Raw genomic sequence first — 20,060 nt, 5'->3', positions numbered from 1 at the left:
TCTTGTCTCACACCAGGTCACTTTGAACTACTTCCCTTGAAAGATTGGTCAAGATGGCTCAGCAGATAAAGGAACCTGCCCCAAAGCCTGGCGGCCCAGCACTCTAGATGCAGGCAGATCTCTGAGTTCAAAGCCAGCCTGTTTTACAGAATGTTTTACAGTGCTACACCCGAAGTTTGACACCACCTGGTTTCCCAGAACCTTCATGATAGGTAGAGAGAGTCAGTTATTACTTGTCCTCTGTGTGCCACATGTGAAACGTGGAACTTGTACACACACTCGCGCGCGTGCGCGCGCACAAACACACACACAGTAAATGTCAGCCCATGAGCTGCTGATTTGGGCTGACATGCTGATCTCTGGAATCTATTTCTAACAAGTTCCCAGGCAACTTGAGCAAATACCCCTCAAGAACCCAGTCTCAGCCCAGGGGTACCTCAGTGGTAGAGCATTTGCTTCGCCTACACCAGGCTTTGTATGCTACACCCAGCACCAAAACAGGCAAAGGGCAGTCTCTCGGCTTTGGCATTACTTTTTATTTTGGATACACGAGATTACCTTTTTACTTGCTTCCATTTTTCAACAGTAAAATGTTGTTCTCCATCCCCGTCCCCAGTTGTTGTCTCCAGAAGTGACTACTGTTGCCATTTTATCACTTTTATAAATAGACAAGGGAATCTCTCATTCCCCATCCTTTTGTGGAGCAGGGTAACTCTGTAGACCAGGCTGAAGAGATCTGCCTGCCTTGGCCTCCCAAGTGCTAGGATGAGAGGTGTGCACCACCATACCTAGTAACAGTCCACACATACACTTCCACTCCCTAAGAATATAGAGGCCTGGGTGTTAGTAATCTGTTAAACTCCACCTCCACAGTCACCTGGCAACAGCCAGGTATGCTCCACCCCACAGTTACCTGGCAACAGGCAGGTAACCCTGCCCACTATAAAAGGGGCTGCTTGGCCCCTCCTCTCTCTCTTGGCTTCTCAACCCAGCACCTGCAGGTTGTCCTCTCCCCTCCCCCCTTCCCTTCCCCCTCTCTCCACATGGTCATGGCTGGCCTCTACTCTCTACTTCTCTCTCCTCTTGCTCTCCCATTCTCTTAATAAACCTCCCCTCGTGGAACCGTCTTGGCCTGTTGTGATCCATCCAAGTTGCGCGTGAAATCCTTTTACTGGGCTGGATAGATGGCTCAGCAGTTCAGAGCACTTGCCATTCTGCCAGAGGACCCTGTCTTGATTCCCTGCACCCATGTGGCAGCTCACACTTGTCTATAACATCTTCTTGGGCACCAGACATGCACGTGGTGCACAGACGTGCATGCAGACAAAACATCCAAACACACAAAAAAAATTTAAAAGAATATATAGATCTAAGATCAGGTTAAGGATTAGCCTGGAGACTTCTGAACCAGTTTCCTCTAAAACAGCAGAGAGAATAGTAGGCTACCACACGGGTTACGGAGTCACAGGAGAGGCAACTGAAACTGTCCCCAGGGCCTGGCACTGAGTTAGCACTCAGCACCTGCGGTTATGCTGATCCTGCATCTACAGATGGCACCATACACTCCGAAGCAGGCCACCACACTTGGGAGTTTAGGCGCAGAGAAAACCTCATAGTGTGAGCGTTATTGTCTTGGTGAGGCTGTCCTTTGTACTCGCTCCTGAGGCCTGGCTGCGGTCAAACCCTTTGGGTCTCTTCTCTCCACCTCCAGAATGCTGAGATTATAGGTGTGATGATCCACCGTGCCTCACTAAGTTGGGGTGTTCGCTGAGAGCTTTATGGACAGACTTGGAATCGAATCATTCCTTTGTAGCCTGTTTACACGGTAGGACATTTGAGTCTGGCATAGTAGTTGCAGGCCTTTAGTTCTCAGGGGGCAGAGGCAGGTAGATCTCTGTAAGTTCGAGACCAGCCTGGTCTATATAGTGAGCTCCAAGACAGCCAGGGCTACACAGTGAGACCCTATCTCAAAAAAAGAAAAAAAAAAGAAAAAAACAACAAAAAAAAACAAAACTGCTGGGCAGTGGTGGCGCACGCCTTTAATCCCAGCACTTGGGAGGCAGAGGCAGGTGTATTTCTGAGTTTGAGGCCAGCCTGGTCTACAGAGTGAGTTCCAGGACAGCCAGAACTACAAAGAGAAACAACCCTGTCTCGAAAAACCAAAAAAAAAAAAAAAACAAAACAAAACAAAAAAAACCCACTAAACCGCTGGGCGGTGGTGGCGCACGCCTTTAATCCCAGCACTTGGGAGGCAGAGGCAGGCGGATTTCTGAGTTCGAGAGTTCGATACTAGCCTGGTCTACAGAGTGAGTTCCAGGACAGTCAGGGCTACACGGAGAAACCCTGTCTCCAAAAACCAACCAAACAAACAAACAAAAAAAAAAAAAACCACTAAACCAAAACAAAAAGCATTATAGCATGTTCCTTGCTCTAGAGGATGCTCTAAGAGACAGTAGCATTCATCTTTGTCCATCGAGAGAATCGTGTCTTCAGGCATTACCAAATGTCTGTAAGTAACTGGGGGAGAGCAAAAATTCTAGCTGCTTTTAAAGTACTGTCTGCTTTTTCTTTCTTCTCCTAGACGGGGTTTCTCTGTGTAGCTCTGTGTGTTCTGGAAATTGGTCTGTAGACTAGACTGGACTTGAATTCAGTGATCCTCCTGCCTCTGCCTCCCGAGTGCTGGGATTAAAGGCATGCACCACCACCTGGCTACCATTGTCTTTTTTTTTTTTTTCTTTTAAGACAAGATTTCACTACGAACCCCCTCCTCATTGTATAGACCAGGCTGGCCCTCAGGCTCAGAGATCTACCTGCCTCTGCTTCCCGAGTGCCTGTATTTAAGGCACGAGCCACCATGACTGCCCTGGATGCTCATAGTTTTTAAAGATTCCTCGGAATTCTTGGTTTAGGCTAAGGAGGTGAGGACCTGTTTAAATCTCAAATCTTGGTAGCCACTGTGGCAGAGTGCAGGCTCACTGTCCTCTCTGGGTTAGCTCAGAGGCAGAAAGCCACTTCCTTGCTCCTCTGCCTTGCACCCTCAAGTCCCCCCTGACACACACACGAGGGGAGAAATCCACGCAGTTTGGTGAAGCTATCTTTCTTCTCCCACAGACCCCGCCCACCCCTGCTCAAGCTATAGGACCTTAGATTAAGGCCACCACGTTCTTTATTTTCATGCACTCTGATATAAAGCCATAGGAGCAAAGGCTTTAAGCAAGTGGGTCCCCAAGACCAGCCAGGGAGAAGCAATACCCCACCTCTACTGGTAAAAATAACCTAGTGCCTGGGGGAGCGGGTACCCTCCAAGGGAGCCAAGGGCATGCCCAGAGTTGCCGCCTGCTCCTCCGGCAGGAGCTGCACCGGTCTGAGCAGTTTGGTGACAAGGGCTGGATTTTCTCCTGAGCCTTGATTCGATCTCTGCACGGGTGGGGATGATGTTGGAGTTAGGATTAGAAACACAACCACCCCACCGACACCTTCGCCATAAAGCTTTACAGCTACCCCCAGGACAAGGTCCCACAGCCTCCTCCGACATCCTTTAGAAGGGACAAACCGCCTGACTGCAGCTCAGTGCCCACCCCAGGAGGCTAAGAACACAACTGAGGCAAACTAGGCAGGACTGGAATGCACTGGGTTTTCTAAGAACAAGTGTTTCAAAGAGGAGTAACCAAAAAAAAAGAAAAGAAAAGCTGGACTATAGGAGGCAAGAAATTTGCCTTCTCCGGTCCTGCCCTGAGCCCATTAGTGATACCCGAAGATCAGCGTTGTTCGGGACTCAGAGAGGCTTTGGCTTCATCGGAGATGGCAGACAGCTGTGCCTTCTCACCTCACCTCAGTCGTCTTCTTCCTCAGGCTTCATCAGCTTATCCATCGCTTCCTTCAGCACACCATCTGGGTCTAGAATCTCCACCTGGAGGGAAGAGGGGTGTGTGTGTGTGGGGGGGGACTGGTTTGTTGGTATAAACAGCATGGAAGGCCCCCAAGCTTCCTTGCTAGAGATACTTGAAAACAAAACCTCATCTCTAGCCCCTTGACACGTGGGGCTATGGATGCTGGATTCTGTCTCTGGTTTCAGGGCCCCAGGAGGACTGACTACCCACCTTAGGAATGGGGAACTGGGTGGGTTCAGGGGCCTCATCACGGCCAAAGTCGATCATGGTACCACACTTGGCCACGTTGTCCACCCAGAAGCCTTCAAACAGCTGACCATGGTCCAGGTGGAAGAAACGCCCATGCCCGTTCTTCATGCCTCTCTCCCAGCCGCCCTCATACCGGTTCCCGTTCTCTAGACAGGAAAGCATGGGTGCTAGGCACAGGGAAGCAGCTAGGACATCCAGGTTGGTCCCAGCTGCTGACCAGTGTGCACTACCTATCTGAGAGTCATTAAGCACACAGCAGGAGATGCAGCGTTTTATAAGCATCATCAACGTCACTTAACTTCAACCACTTCCAGAGAGTTTATTTTGCCCGTTATGGCGGCACACACCTATGATCACTCAGAAAGCAGAGGTAAGTGAATCCCTGAGTTCAAGCCCATCCTTGCCTACCAAGAGAGTTCCAGGGCTACACAGAGAAAACCTGTGGAGAGTAGAGGGAAGAAGAAGGAGGAGAGGGAGGGAGAGGAAGGAGGAGGAGGAGGAGGGGGAGGGGGAGGGGGAGGGGAGGGGGAGGGGGAAGGAGTGATCTGATTTTATTTTTTGATGTTGGAGCCAGAACCTGGCGCATGCTCACTCTCAGCAGTTCCTCGGCCTCTGGGTTACGGCTCTAACTCTGGTTTGTGGTGTGAGTTTTTGTTGTTATTTTGTTACTTTGTTTTGCTCTGTAGGGCAAGAAACTTGGAGCGTGCTAGGCAACTGCTCCACACCCCCGGGCCTTGGCCTGAAATCCCCTATGTAAACCAAGAATTCAGAGCTCTACCTGCCTCTGCTTCCCAAGTATTGTGATTAAAGCTATGTACGTTTTATTTTTTTGAGACAGCATTTCGCCTCCTAGCTAAGAGAGGCTGGGCTCTAAGTCGAAGCAAAGCTGCTGATCCCAAGTGTTAGGGACCCTGCTCACCTCCCGTTTTTATTTATTTATTTTAGTGTCTTTGTGTTAAATACAGGCACTTGTATGCCACGGTGCATGTGTAATACACATGTGGGGGTAACAGGACAACTCTGGGGAATCAGTTCTCTCTTCCTACCTTGTGGGATCCAGGATCAAACTGAGATGGTCAGGCCTGTGTGCAAGCGCCATTACCCACTGAGCCAACTTACAGGCCCTCTCATTAAAAAAAAAAAAAATAATAATAATAAAATAAACAGCCATTCGTTAACCACAAGGAAACTGAAGAAAATTCCCTGGGGTCCCAGAACTAGTACCGGCTCACACCAGGATCTGAAATCATGCACACTTGCCCCGAGTCCAGGCCTTGAGAAGCTCCTGGAACATTTGCTCTGCTTAGCTTATGCATAGTGGAAGCTCGCTGAAGGCAGGCTCCTGGCTCAGTATTGAGACCACAAGACAGACAGACAGACAGACAGACAGACTGACCGCTTCTGCCCTCCCAGCTGATCCAGGGCCTCAGCTTAGTTGGATGTCGTTGAAAGTCAGAATCTCACATTTTCAGGGCCAACAAGACTGGTATTTATGGGACAAGTAATATAGCTGGTGGGGCACCGAGTCTGGGTCGCCAACTTTCCGGGATTGGGCGGGGCCAGGAAGCCATGGGGCGTGGTGTTAGGGGGCGGGACACTCACTCTGGCGCAACATGCCCTCCCCGTCAGGCTTGTCGTTCTTCCAGTGGCCCTCGTAGATGTCTCCGTTGTTGTAGTACATGCGTCCCCACCCGCTGCGTTGGTTGCTACACCACTCACCCTCGTAATACTCCTTGGGTCCGAAAAACTGGATCCCATAGCCCTGAAAGCAGGAAGGTGTCCCACTATTTGCCAAGTCTCACACCTGAGTCTCCTCTTGTCGCCGGTTTTCCTAGCAGAGGGTCAAAGAATTCTAGCTGCATATTTCAGTTAATTTCGTGCACCGCCTTCATACCGCCCGCATAATTTCTCTTCTCTGGTTCCCCTTATCTCTAGCCCCACTTCTATATACCCTTTATGCTTCTATATACAGCCACCAGAAGGATATTTTATACCCGGTAGGATCGATCGCCCACCCAAATCTGATTACGTTCAGTCTCTACTCAGGTGACTACTGAGAAACATGAAGGTTACATTTGGAGACCAACCGTAGGAAATCAGAGACCACTGGAGATCCCCGCTCAAAATGACTTGGTTAAGTAGCATAAGTCTGTACCTCAAAATCCCAATGCCATTTTTCACTATTCTCTTTCCCTCCCCCAGGGCAAATAAGACCTGATGTTTGTTATCTTTGTTATTTCTTCCTACCACTTCATGTCTACCTGGCTAGCTCCTTGCTGCTTTGGATATGACCTCCTGCCCTGAATTTTCTAGGTTAGATTACATGATCTTCCAGCCACCGGGAAAACACTGTTAATTCTCCATTAAAGGCAAATCTTTTGTTTTAGGCTCAGTCTTCTCACCAGGAGCAGAGAACATGAAATCTTGGGCTCTGCTAGCTGTGTCACCAACCCCAGGCTAGGTGCGTCACCTCCCTGAACTTGTTCCTTAGTAAACTGAAAGTCTGATAATGACAAGGCTTTTACAAGAATATAAGAGTTCAAATACAGGCAGGCAGATTTCTGAGTTCGAGGCCAGCCTGGTCTACAGAGTGAGTTCCAGGACAGCCAGGGCTACACAGAGACACCCTGTCTCGAAAAACAAAAAAACAAAACAAGAGTTCAAATACTATATATAGTAACTGTTCAATAGCAACACTGTTATAATTTTCAGACTCCGGGCTGGAGAGATGGCTCAGAGGTTAAGAGCACCCTCTATTCTTCCAGAGGTCCTGAGTTCAATTCCCAGCAACTATATGGCGGCTCACAACCGTCTGTAATGAGATCTGATGTCCTCCTCTGGAGTGTCTGAAGACAGCGACAGTGTATTCACATACATAAAATAAATCCTTAAAAAAGATAATTATCAGACTTCATGGCTTATAGCAAGGATCAATTGTTTGTTTTTAAATGTCTGCAGTAGAATGAATATTTGTGGAATTTCCTCTGGCTAGCTTGTCCCCCCCCCACACACACACACCCCTTCTTCCTCCCTTGTCCTTGCTCCCTGTTTTCTGTTAGGGTCTTTCTCTATGTAACCCAGACTGGCCTCAAATTCACTCTTCTCCTGCCTCCACCTTCAGGATGCTGAGATCCCAGCTCTGCATCTCCACGCCCTGCTTCCTAGCCTCCCATCTGCCTCGGGCCAGCAGGAGGAGGAGAATTCTCAGAATGGGGTACCGGGAGAAGAAAGCCAGGAAACAAGGGGGAAGAGGGTGGAGGAGACCTCTTCTGCTGCCTCCTTGAAGCCATAGAGTTTTTAAAGTGTTCCTCCCTGGGGCCCCCACTTCTCTTGCTTCCTGTTTTCTTGGTTTTGTTTTAAAAAAGCACTACAGTTCCTCCACCTCTTCCTTCTCCCACCCACCAAACCACTGGGTCTAGGCCCACCTTCTCACTCTGAGGGTGCGCTCTCTCTCTCTCTCTCTCTCTCTCCCTCTCTCTCTCTCTCTCTCTCTCTCTCTCTCTCTCTCTCTCTCACACACACACACACACACACACACACACATACACACACACACACACACACACACACACACACACACAACCTGGCTCTTACCCTCGCCTACAAACAAGGCATACTGGGAAAGCACTCACCGATTTCTTATCGCCTTTCCACCAGCCTGAATACACTCTCCTGAGCTTTCCAGTCTCTGGGTCAGGATGACTGAGGACGCCATAACCGTCTCGCTTCCCAAACTTCCAGTCCCCTTCATAGACAGCTCCACTCCGCTTCCAGACCTGTGTTCCTTTCCCTGGTGACACACAGATGGGCCAACACTGCAGACAGCTGCCACCCAGAAGCTGGAAGCCATATACTAACTAGTTCAGACCTCAGGGACCTCCGCCCTGAACAGTTTCTTCAGAATAGGGTCTGTGCCTCATCTTTAGACTGTAAGCATGCAGAAGAAAGGAAAGTTCCATGTCTAAAAACAGTGATTCTCCTGACCATTGTTTAACAGCCGGACTGATATGACAAACCTTAAGTAAAGGTGAGGCTGAGGCAGGAGGATGGTGAGTTCCAGTCTAGCATGGACAATGTCTAGAGACTCTGTCTTAAAAAGGGGCCAGGAAATGGTGTGATGGCATAGGTTCAATTCCCAGCAATGAAACAAAGGGGGAAAAAAAAATCCTGCCCTTTACAACATGGATGAACAAGAAGGACATTAATCCCAGCACTTGGGAGGCAGAGGTAGACAGATTTCTGAGTTTGAGGCCAGCCTGGTCTACAGAGTGAGTTCCAGGACGGCCAGGGCTACACAGAGAAACCCTGTCTCAAAAGACAAAAAAAAAAAAAAAAAAACACAGAAAGCCCAGCACCATGTGATACCACTTTAACATGGGGAAATCAGTGTCATAGAAAGAGAGAGACCAAAATGATGGGTGCCAGCAACTGGGAAGAGAGAGAGAGGGAGATGTGGGCCAAAGGTGACTACATTTTTGAGGACAGCGTTCTGATTATAGTTGATAACTAAGCAAGTCAGGACTGGAGAGGTGGCTCATGGGAAAAAGCGCTAGCCTTGCAAGCTGATCCCTGCTGTTTGCTCTCCCGGAACCCACAGTGGGAGGAAAGGACTTACTTCTGTAAGTTCCTCGTTTACCATCTATAAACATACTGTGGTAATGCCCGTGCTCACCTGTACCCATCATACATGACTTAGGCCATTCTGAGGCTAAACCAAGGCCTTGAGCTTGCCAGGGAAGCATTTTACCAACTCACAGCTACATCCCTGTATTATGGGTTTTTTAAGATAGGATCTTGTCCTATGTCCCAGGCTGTCCTTTAACTCATGATCCTCCTACCTATGCCTCTTAAGGGCTTGGTAGTTATGTACTGTTATTCCTGGCAATCAGTTTGATTTCCATGAATGAATCCAAGGAATGAATGAATGAATGAATGAATGAGTCACGATGAAAGCAAGCATAGCAAGCAAGCATCCATGTCAAGTCTGCATACAGAATTCCTCAGCTGCCCTGTTGACTCATTAGCAGGCCAGAGTTTTCTGTCTCCTTCTCATTCCTTAAACAAACTTCAATCAAGAGCTGCTGGCAGGCACCAGAGGTAGCAAGGAAAAGTGTCCTTGCTTTTTGATCAGGGTCTCTGAAGAGTGATCAGCCACCAGAACAATGAAAACCAGGTGCCTCCCAGTAGGGGTAGGGACATGAAGAAAAATAGGATTACTTACACCCCTCTGAAAATTTCTTTTGACGAAGAAATTTTTTGATGAACAAAACTCTTCTTAGTGTCAGGTATCACCCATTGTTCCTTCCTGGCGTTTTCTCTGCCATCTACTGGCTACAAACTCCAAGAAGAAAGTAAACTGCCTCTTGCCCAGGACTGAGCCAATCAGAGTTTTTCCCTTGGATTTTTATGTATTAATTTTTATATCTTTATATTGCTGTGGATCAAATGCAGGCCTTCACTCACGCCAGAAAAGCTGTCTACTGCTATGTAAGCTACTTGACACAAGCCAGAGTCGGTTTTTGAAGACAGAGAAAATGTCTCCACAAGATTGACCTGTAGGCAAGCCCCGTAGGGCATTTTCTTGATTGATGATTGGTGTGGGAGGGCCCAGCTCACTGTGGGTGCTGTCACCTCCGTGTTAGAGATCCTGGGTGCTGTAAGAAAGCAGGCTTGGGTGGGGGTGGCTGGAGAGATGGCTCAATGATTGGAACCCTTGCTGTTCTTCTCTCTTCTTTTTTTCTTTTTTTAATTTATGTGTGTACACTGTTGCTGTCTTCAGACACACCAGAAAAGGACATTGGATCCCATTCCAGATGGTTGTGAGCCACCATGTGGTTGCTGGGAATTGAACTCAGGACCTCTGGAAGAGCAGTCAGTGTTCTTAACTGCTGAGCCATCTCTCCAGCACACTCTTGCTGTTCTTTCAGAGCATTAAGGTTCAGTTCCCAGCACTTTTGGCTTACAACCATCCATAGACATGAACATTGTACACACACATACATACAAGCAAAATACTTAAGACACATAAAATAAGTAAATCTAAAAGAAGACAGCACAACAGGATGGACAAGTCATGAAGAGCAAGTCAGTAAACGGCACTCCCCCAAGGCCTCTGTATCAGCTCCTGCCTCCAGGTTCCTGCCTTGAATTCTGGCCCAGACTTTCTTTGATGATGGCCCTTGATGTATAAGCCAAAATAAACCCTTTCCTCTCCAAGTTGCATTTGGCCATGGTGTTTATCACAACAACAGAAACTTGAAACTTAAGTAAGACAGCCACAGAGCTAAATTTTTAGCCCTTGTATTTTAAATTTTATTTATAAAAGAATGTTTGGCCGGGCAGTGGTGGCGCACGCCTTTAATCCCAGCACTTGGGAGGCAGAGGCAGGCAGACTTCTGAGTTCGAGGCCAGCCTCGTCTACAGAGTGAGTTCCAGGACAGCCAGAGATACACAGAGAAACCCTGACTCGGGGGAAAAAAAAAAAGGGTTTTTTTTAAACATTTAGTTTTATGTGTCTGTGTGAATATGGCATGTGAATGTAGTACCTACAGAGGCCAGAAGAGGGCGCGATAACCCCCAGAGCTGAAGTTCCAGGTGACGGTCAGCCACTGGATGGGGGTGCTGGGAACTGAATTTAGGTTCTCAGCTTTTTTTGTTTTTGTTTGTTTGTTTTTGTTTTTGAGACATGGTCACGCTGTGTATAACAGGCTGGCCTAAAACTTACCATGTAGAACAAGCTGGCCTCCAGCTCAGAGATCTACCTACCTCTGCCTCCTGAGTGCTGGGCTTAAAGGTGTACACCATCAAGACCAGAGAGCACCACTTGCTCTTAACTGATGAACTATCTCTCCAGCCCAACCCTAGGTTTTTAAATCTAGAGTAGGTAGGGCTTCAGGCTTATCTCATTTGCTTAATATTATTTGAAATATTGTGAAATAAGATATTCACACTGGGAGATAAAACTTCGATCTAGGCTCTCCCTGACAAGGGCAGACTCACCCTTCATCCAGCACATGCTTGGCACACACAGTGCTGACTAGCCTGTCCCCTTCTTTTCAGTAATGTTTAGCCTGCAACAAAGAGAGACGGAGCTGGGGGAGAGGTGGCTCAGTGGTTAAGAGCACTTGCTGCCTTTGCAGAGGACCTGGGTTCTGTCCTCAGCATGCAAATGGCAGCTCACAACCACCTGTAATCCCAGTTCCAGTGGGATCTGACACCCTCTTCTGGTCTCGATAGGCACCAGGCGCTCACATGGTGCACATACATACATACATACATGCATCAAGGCAAAACATTCATGCACATAAAATAAACCTTAAAAAAGATAAGACTCATCACGATCCATGAGACACAATGTATTTATTAAACTCTTCCTTCTACAGGCACCTGAGTGGTGTGTGTTCTCTCTCTCTCTCTCTCTCTCTCTCTCTCTCTCTCTCTCTCTTGCTCTCTCTCTGTTTTGCGCTTTGTTTTTGAGGCAGGGTCTTTTCTTGTTGTTGTTGGTTGGTTGGTTTTTTGAGACAGGGTTTCTCTGTGTAGCCCTGGCTGTCCTGGAACTCACTCTGTAGACCAGGCTGGCCTCGAACTCAGAATCCGCCAGAGACAGGGTCTCATTATGCACCCACAGCTGCACTGGACTTGCCGTGTAGACCAGCCTGGACTTGAACTCACAGTGATCATCCTGCCTCTGCCTCTGGAGTATTGGAACTAAAGGTATGAGCCACCATAGCTGGCTACTCCTTCCTTCCTTCCTTCCTTCCTTCCTTCCTTCCTTCCTTCCTTCCTTCTTTTCTCTCTTTTTAAATGTTATTTTGTTTTAAGATAAGGTCTCATGTAGCTCAAGCTGGCCTTGAATTCACTATGTAGCTGAAGCTGGACTTGAACTCCTGATCTTCCTATGTTGTCTTCCAAGCACTTGAGAACCACAGGAATGCACCATCACACCTGGCTTCCCCAACCCGAACTGCTTAGCCCGGGGTTTGGGGGGGGGGGGGCATAGAGATAGGGTCCAGCCTTGATCTCCTACCTCAGCCTCCTGAGCCAATTACTGGGATTATAGGTATGTACAATAAAACTACACCCAATTCTGGCCCACTTTCCGCTCTCTTTTCTTTGCTCTCTGCTCCAGCTACACTGACTTCAAGTCTGTCCCTCAATCAAGTGACACTGACCTCACCGATTCTAATTCTACAGCTTAAGTTCTACATTTTAGATGAAATGCCCCTCAGCCTGGACACAGCATCTTCATCCTTTCTGCCCAGCTCAAACTGCTCCCCACTGTCTTCCCTTTACTCCCTCCCCTCCCCTCTCTGGTGCCCTTCATAGCCTAACACCACCACCTCTTGAGTAGTTTCTTCTTCCCCCTGCACCCCAGTTGCCTCATTTGGGAAACGTGATGGTAGTCTACCTTGCAGATTCTCTGCGAGCACCCTTACTCTCTGAGCCCTCTTGCTGCGTGAGCCTACAGATCTTATCTATATAAAGAGACATTGTTGCCACTTAACAGATGAGAAAACTGACAGACCTGGGATTCTAACAGTGCAGGCTCAGGGATTCTAGTGTCGATAACCCAGAAAGGCAGGAGAAGAAGGTGGTTAAGTTTGGAGTTGCAAGACTGGAGTTTTTAAATAGTCATGCCATTCCCCGCCCCCCATCCCTCCCCCACAATCAGAATTTACATAGCCAGAATCCATTCGCCCCCTGCTGGCTAAGACTTGAGTTCAGGCTTACGGGAGTAATCATGGTCACCCAGTTACTTCTGGGGGTTGGATAGGTCCAACCTGTGTCCTGAGGCCCAGACCTTGTGTTCGTTCCACCATCTGCAGAGCATTAGGGCTGGGTCTGAAGCCCACAATGCCTACTACAAGTCATTTTCTTAATGTGTTGACCTTTTCTCCTGCCAACCAGTCCCAGGCTCAGACACCCTGTCAAAAGACAGAAAGCGACCCAGCATCCCCAGAACCCCAGCTTTGGGCTGGCTGCTGCTGATCCCTAATCCCGTGTTTTGTTTTGTCCCTAGACTCTTGCTCAGTTGAAATCAGGGCTGGGTTGGGCTTCAGAGCCACAGCATGGAAAGTCCCGCCCCCGCCCCCACCCCCTGCTGGTCCTGGTCAAACATTATTTACCACTAAGCAGGAGTTGCATTGTCCACCCACTCCGACCCCACACTGGCCACTAATCCCTTGAGAATCTGCTTACCGTGTTTCAAGTTGCCCTTCCATTCTCCCACGTAGTGATCTCCGTTCACAGCAAACACTTGGTGTCTCAGTCCATTCTTCTGGGCTTTCCGGTCCCATCCTTTCCACAGCGGCTCTGATTTTCTTGGACACTTGGTGACCGGCATGCTGGCTGCGTCTGTGGTGTTAGGGGGTGCTGGCAGGAGGTAGGGACATCAGGGGCTCAGTGTATCTCGTGTATCCTTGGGATCCTGGCGCTTCCTGGGGAGGTGCCTGTCTGAGTTCCAGTAGGGGAGGTCATGTGTGTTCTGAGTCCCCAGGGCAGGTGAGTAGCCCTCCCTCAGTGGGGATCCTTCTGGGCCGGACTGACTCAGGACAGTTACTTCCCTTGCATTCTTCTGGGATCCATCTGTCGGGGATGTGATGACACAATTCCTTTGGAACCCAGGGAGACCCAATAGGAACTCAGGGTTTGTGATGACACTGGGGAGAAGCTGCCCCTAGGAAAAATGAGCTCACAAACTTAAATCACTAGAAGGACCCATCAGAACGGACTTTGGCAGAAGAGTGAAGTAGGAAGGAAGTGGACATCCCTGGTCCAGCGCCTGCGCTGTTAGCCCTTGCCCGACATACCTGGAAGACTGGACAGATGAAGTTCAGGGGTTGCCTTTCAGCTGAGGAGATCCCACAAACCAAAGAGACTGATTCCACAGTGATTTAACTGTCCCAGACTGAAAGTCTAGCTATACAGTGAGACCTTGTCTCAAAACACAGTAGGAAAGTTCTCAGCTCATGGTTTTCCTTCCGCATCTGAGCCCTATGACTCCAGAGAGAAACTGTGGGTAGCCCAGGGCCTCCTCTCCACATCTGGGAGCCCCCACCAGTGTCCCTCACATCCCCAGACTCTTCAGAAAGGACATTCATGTCTTTTCACCTGTCTCCAATTTGCTCACGGGTGATAAACAACGTTCTTGTGTCAATCCTGGGGTCCCTGTTCTCCCTCAACAAATACGACTCTATACTCCACAGGTTCTGAGGCTATACACATCTACTCCCATTAAATCTTGCACCAGCAGCACATACACACAGGCGCTGCCAATCAAAATACCCTCAGGTTCAAGCCAGTTCCTGGAGATCATGGTATCTCAGCATCCACCCACAGAGTCAGCCTCAAAAACATGTGCTTTAGGTTGGACACTGTGCCTGCCACCTGTGCAAGTCATACAGCCTCTGTCCCCACAGAAGGGATCACTTTTGGTTCATGCCTTGTTGTTTACCCTATTTTGAAAAAAAAAAACAAAACCAAAAACAAAACCAAAACAAAAAACAAAACAAAAGCCGGCCAGTGGTGGCACACACCTTTAATCCCACACTTGGGAGGCAGAGGCAGGTGGAGAGTTTGAGGCTAGCCTGGTCTACAGAGTGAGTTCCAGGACAGCCAGGGCTACAGAGAAACCCTGTCTCGAAAAACCAAAAGAAACCAAAAAAAAAAAAAAAAAACAAAAAACAAAAAAGACCCACTTTTTAAAATTTTTTTTTTTATTTTTTTTTTTCGAGAGAGGGTTTCTCTGTGTAGCCCTGGCTGTCCTGGAAATTACTCTGCAGACCAGGCTAGCCTCAAACTCAGAAATTTGCCTGCCTCTGCCTCCCAAGTGCTGGGATTAAAGGCGCGCACCACCACCGCCCAGCCCCCACTTTTTTTTATATGGAGGCTCGCTATGGCTCTGTAGCCCTGGCTGACCTGGAACTCCACATATAGACCAGGCTAGCCTAAAATTTGCATTGTTCTTCTTTTGTCCTGAGTGCTGAGATAACAGACATGTATCACTACACTGAAGTTCATTTATTCATCACTCAATCATTCATTCATTCTCTCTGCCTCTCTCTGTTTCTGAAAGGGTTTCATGTAACACAGGTTAGACTGGAACTCCCAATGTAGCTGAGAATGACTTTGTTTCTTTTCCTTTTTTGAACCAGGGTCTCATGTAACCCAGGCTGGCCTCAGACTCACTATGCAGGATCCCAAGTGCCGGAATTGCAAGCACTAGCCATCACATTTGGTTTTTACAGTGCTTAACCCAAGCCCCGGGGCTTCATGTATGCTAAGCAAGCACTCTATTTACTGGTCCTTAGGCAGTGGTCTTAACCGCCGAGCCATCTCTCCAGGCCCATACACAGTCAGGTCTCCACATGCCCTTTAATTTTTGTGTAAACATCTGGATTCCTAGGGGGCCTCAGACAGAGAATGGGAAACTTGAGAGGGGAACCTTGGCATGGAAGGCTTCACTGCTGGCAGAATCCTGGGGCTACCAATCTGCATTTGCAGTGTCTTTACATGTCCTTTGAAAACAATCTTTTTTTGTTTGTTTGTTTGTTTGTTTGTTTTGAGACAGGGTTTCTCTGTGTAGCCCTGGCTGTCCTGGAGCTCACTCTGTAGACCAGGCTGGCCTCGAACTCAGAAATCCATCTGCCTCTGCCTCCCAGGTGCTGGGATTAAAGACGTGTGCCACCACCGCCCGGCCTTCAAGAACAATCTTGGCAGTATCTTTCCTCTCTGAAAAGCACCCCTGCTCTGGCCACTGTTCTCAGTAAAGATGACAGGGGCCATGTGTTTTTCTATTTCTCACTGCACCTAGTACCCTCACCTAGTAGGTTCTCAACTAAGGGCAGAGAGTTGCTGGGAGGTGTAATGCAACCTGAAAACCTAAGTTCTGGAAAGCTGAGGCAGAGGAATCACCAGTCTGAGGTCGGCTTGGGAGTGAGACCCTGTCTCAAAAAAACAAACAGAAACCAGAGAAAGGAGAGGATGGCCCAGTGGTTAAGAGCAGCACTTGCCACGCTTTGTGGAGGACCTGGTTCGATTCCCAGCGCTCAGATAGCTGCTCACAATGCGTGTAACTGCAGTTCTAGGGAATCCAATAGCAACGAGTTCTGCACAGAAATACATGTAGGTGAAACACCCATACACATAAAATTTAAAAGTAAAATAAATGAGAGATGAGCAAAAGTTAAGTGAGGTATTGGTGCCATAGCCACCCAAGTGACAACGTGTTCTTGCTTAGAATTGTAAGAGAACTCTGCACTAGGCTCCAGTGACCCAGAGGCGTCAATAGGCATTACTGCTTCATCTGTGTTATCAGAGATTCAACTCTTTCCTCCACTTTTCAGAACTTAAGGAGAGGCTCAAGTGGACGGGAAACAAAAGGCTTGCAAGCCTGCGCAGGTTTTGTTTCTTAAGAACGCAGGAGAGCTCTGTGGACACTGGAGGAGGGGGGACAGACAGCTGGGGTCGTTCCCGAGATCCAGCCCCTGCATCCACCTGGCTCACCTGTAACTGCAGCCTCGGGCTTCACTCTCAGCTGCGAGAGTTGTGAGTCTGGGCCCAGGGAGGTTGTTATGGCAACACCAAAGCTGACTGGCAGTGCCCGCCTCTTCCTGCAGAGGCAGGGTAGCGGGAAATTTTAAAGACAGACAAAGTCCCATTTGTTCTTCGTCTTAGGACTGCTTTGAGTATCTGGAGACCGTCTCCGTGGAAGTTGGATGGCATACATATTACAGATGCAAATTCGTGCTCTGCTTGCAATGCTTTGAAGATCCTGAAATACCTGCCTAGGCCCTTCACTTTTCTCTTTGTCCTGTCCCCCTAAGCCTCCCCATTCAGCCTCTACTGGAGCGACTACACACTTGCTTCTCTGGTATTCCTGGAAAGTGCGCCATGTTCCTGCCGCAGGCCTTCGGCTCTTTTGGGACAGCCGCCAAGACATCTCTTCCTCCACTGCAGAGCGTGGATCTTGCCTTCCTTCCCGTCAGAGGTTTGTTCAGACGTCAGCTTCTCACCCAGGAGTTCTCAGAACCGCCCTGTTTAAAATAGAAATCTCCGAGTGTTTCATTCCTGTTTATTCCGTTTAAGCACTTAGCACGGGCTGCCATCTGAGCCCTCCCTCACCCGCTCATCCCCCAACCCACTATCGTTATTGTACGTCTTTAAAGACAAAGTTGTTGTTTTTTTTTCTTCCATTCTCAGGGTTGTTTTGTTTCGTTTAAAGACATGGTCTCACTACGTAGCCCCGGCTGTCCGGGAACTCATTATTTAGATCTGGCTGACCTCACCAGAGATCCGCCCACCTCTGCCTCCCGAGGGTTGATATGAAAGGCAACCTCACTTTCAAAAACAAAGAAACGAACAACCACAACAAACCTCTCAAACGTAAAAAGAAAATGAAAGGGAGGCCGGTGAGGTGGCTCGGTGGATGAAGCCACCCGCTGCCAAGCCTGATAGATCCCTAGCGCACACTGCGCTGCGGGAGGAGAGAGCCGACGCCAGCACGTTGTGTCTGACCTCCACAGGGCACACGCGCACATGCACACGCAGAAGAAAAGTTTTAAACACTCAGGAAAACGTAGCTGAAACAAACACCGGCGACTTCCTCTTCCTGCACTTAACCCGCGCTGCCATTCTGCCTAATCTGAAAACAGACAAGGTTTTGTAGGTTTTTATCGTTGGAACTCAGAGAGATCTACCTGCCTCTGCCTCCAAGGGCTGGGGTCATAGGCGTGAGCCAAGACGCCTCTCTCATTCCGCCATCAGCCTGTTCATGCTCTTGTTGAAAAAGCGACCGGCTCTTTACATCACGGTGTCTTTTTTTTTTTAAGACAGAGTTTTTCGGCTGTAGTCCCAACTGCCCTGGAACTCGCTTTGTAGGCTGCCCTTGAACTCGCAGAACTCCACTTGCCTCTACCTCACCCCAAAATAGGATTAAAGGCCTGTGACACCACCGCCCCCCCATCACTGTGATTTTAATTACTTGCAGAAATTAACTGTTTCCAAATTCCTATCTCAAGTACTCAGTTGGCCCAGCTAGCTTCTAGAGCCTGCGCTGGCTGACTCTGGTTCTCCTCACAGCATGCTGCTTTTCCCTTCAGGCACCTGGCCAGCAGCTGGGTACAAACTGTCCTTTGGCTGGTGGCCCTGCCCCGAGCCTCCTTGCCACCTGCTGAGCGGCAGCTTCATGTCCTTACCCTTTGTAGGCCAGACGACATTCCAACGTGCTGCATCTCAGTTCCTCACTGCGAGTGGCACGTTTGTACAGTTTTTAATAAAATTTGGAGGAAGCTAGGTCTGCCTGGAAGAGAAAGATCTGAACTATGCATAGTTTATCTGTATTACAATCCAGCCACAGGGGCAGGCTGTAAGCATATGAGATTGTTCTCCATATGGGGTCAAAATCTGGTTGCATTTTTTTTTTTCAGAGTTGAGGACCGAATCCAGGGCCTTGCACTTGCTAGGCAAGAACTCTACCACTGAGCTAAATCCCCAGCACCCTGATTGCATTTTTAAGAGATTTATTTATGGCCGGGCAGTGGTGGCGCACTCCTTTAATCCCAGCACTTGGGAGGCAGAGGCAGGCGGATTTCTGAGTTCGAGAGTTCGAGGCTAGCCTGGTCTACAGAGTGAGTTCCAGGACAGCCAGGGCTACACAGAGAAACCATGTCTCGAAAACCTAAAAAAAAAAAAAAAAGAAAAGAAAAAGAAAAAAAAAGAAATATAAAGAGATTTATTTATATGTATGTCTGTGTACCATGTGAGTGTAGTGTCCATAGAAGCCAGAAGATGTCAGATCCCCTGGAACTGGGAATACAGACAGTTGTGAGCCACCATGTGGGTGCTGGGAATGGAATCCTGGTCTTCTGGAAGAGCAGCCATTGATTGCTCTTAACCAGTGAGCCCCAAAGGCATTTTTCACAAGCCCGTGAGTAGGTTGCTTGGACTGGCCAGTCAGTATATGACTTTTGCAAGCATTCATCTCAAATGCCCTTCTGTTGAAGACTTTTAATTTTTTTATTTTATGTGCTTGAGTGCTTTGCCTGCCTATGTAAAATGCACCCCATTCCTGTCTACTTACGGCAGAGGCCAGAAGAGGGTGCCAGATACCCTGGAACTGGAGTTACACCTCCTTGTAAGCCTCCATATTGGTGCTGGGAACCAAACCTCGGTCCTCTGTAAGGACAGCAAATGCTCTTCACCTGGAAGCCCTCTCTCCAGCCCTTAAATACCTTCATGACAATCACTTGCCGGATCTGCAAGGTGAGGATTTGACTAGACTCTTCTAGAAGACTTCATTTACAGCTTGAGAAAAGGGTGTTTCCATGGATGTGAAGTGAGAAAGGCTCCCACACACACCACACGTAAATAAGTGTTTCCTCGGGGAGGCGTGATCCTGTAGACATTAACCCACTCCAAAGTTTTGGCTTAAGTCTGGATGATCTGTCCTAGCACAGAAACCCAAGACCTCATTCAGAATTGTCCAGAGTCAGTGGGTGCCGCTCACATTAAGTGTGCAGCATGACTTGACATGGAGTGTGGGGTTTCCTGTATCAGAATAACCTTGGTTTCAGCCTTCCCAGAAGTACCAGGAAAGACCTACCTGTCTGGACCAGCCAGTCTCGTTGAACACAATGGACAGAAGGTGGAAACAGCCCAAGTATCCATCAATGGGTGAACGCATAAACAAAACACAGTTTGTCTGTACAATGGAATATTATTTGGCTGTAAAATGAACAGAGTCATGATGTTACACGTACTGCAACGTGGATGAAACTTAAAGACAGAACGCTGGGCGAAAGCGCTGGTCACCATAGGACACCTTATGTCATCCCTGTTCATTTGAAGAGTCCATAAAGGGCCAATCCATCCACACAGAGAGTAGATTAGTGGGTGTCGGGCAGTAACATCTAGTGACCACAA

The 20,060-nt window shown here is 48.4% G+C and overlaps 1 protein-coding gene across 1 annotated transcript; it reads right to left on the bottom strand.

The window, feature by feature from the left end:
* Positions 1 to 3,356: 3,356 nt before the first annotated feature.
* On the bottom strand, positions 3,357 to 17,628 carry Morn3 (MORN repeat containing 3). The gene is made up of 9 exons (XM_028766112.1): positions 17,514 to 17,628; positions 17,000 to 17,173; positions 16,644 to 16,750; positions 13,338 to 13,511; positions 7,772 to 7,929; positions 5,742 to 5,901; positions 4,101 to 4,285; positions 3,827 to 3,910; positions 3,357 to 3,417 (listed from the first exon to the last, which is right to left on the bottom strand). The coding sequence occupies exons 2-8, from the start codon at positions 17,077 to 17,079 to the stop codon at positions 3,833 to 3,835; spliced, it is 942 nt and encodes a 313-aa protein (XP_028621945.1). The 5' UTR covers positions 17,080 to 17,173; positions 17,514 to 17,628; the 3' UTR covers positions 3,357 to 3,417; positions 3,827 to 3,832.
* Positions 17,629 to 20,060: the final 2,432 nt, after the last annotated feature.

The sequence above is a fragment of the Grammomys surdaster genome, unplaced genomic scaffold (genome assembly GCF_004785775.1).
Source record: "Grammomys surdaster isolate TR1022 unplaced genomic scaffold, NIH_TR_1.0 166, whole genome shotgun sequence".
Lineage (NCBI taxonomy): Eukaryota > Metazoa > Chordata > Mammalia > Rodentia > Muridae > Grammomys > Grammomys surdaster.
This window is presented reverse-complemented; position numbering and strand designations above follow the sequence as displayed.

What these genes read in the sequence shown, in the direction of transcription:
- Morn3 (XM_028766112.1), bottom strand. Translation starts at nt 17,079, where the DNA reads ATGTCTTGGCGGCTGTCCCAAAAGAGCCGAAGGCCTGCGGCAGGAACA. An exon ending in GCCCGAGGCTGCAGTTACAG is followed by an intron (nt 13,512 to 16,643) that starts GTGAGCCAGGTG and finishes ACCTCCTGCCAG; the next exon opens with CACCCCCTAACACCACAGAC. An exon ending in GAAGGGCAACTTGAAACACG is followed by an intron (nt 7,930 to 13,337) that starts GTAAGCAGATTC and finishes GTGTGTCACCAG; the next exon opens with GGAAAGGAACACAGGTCTGG.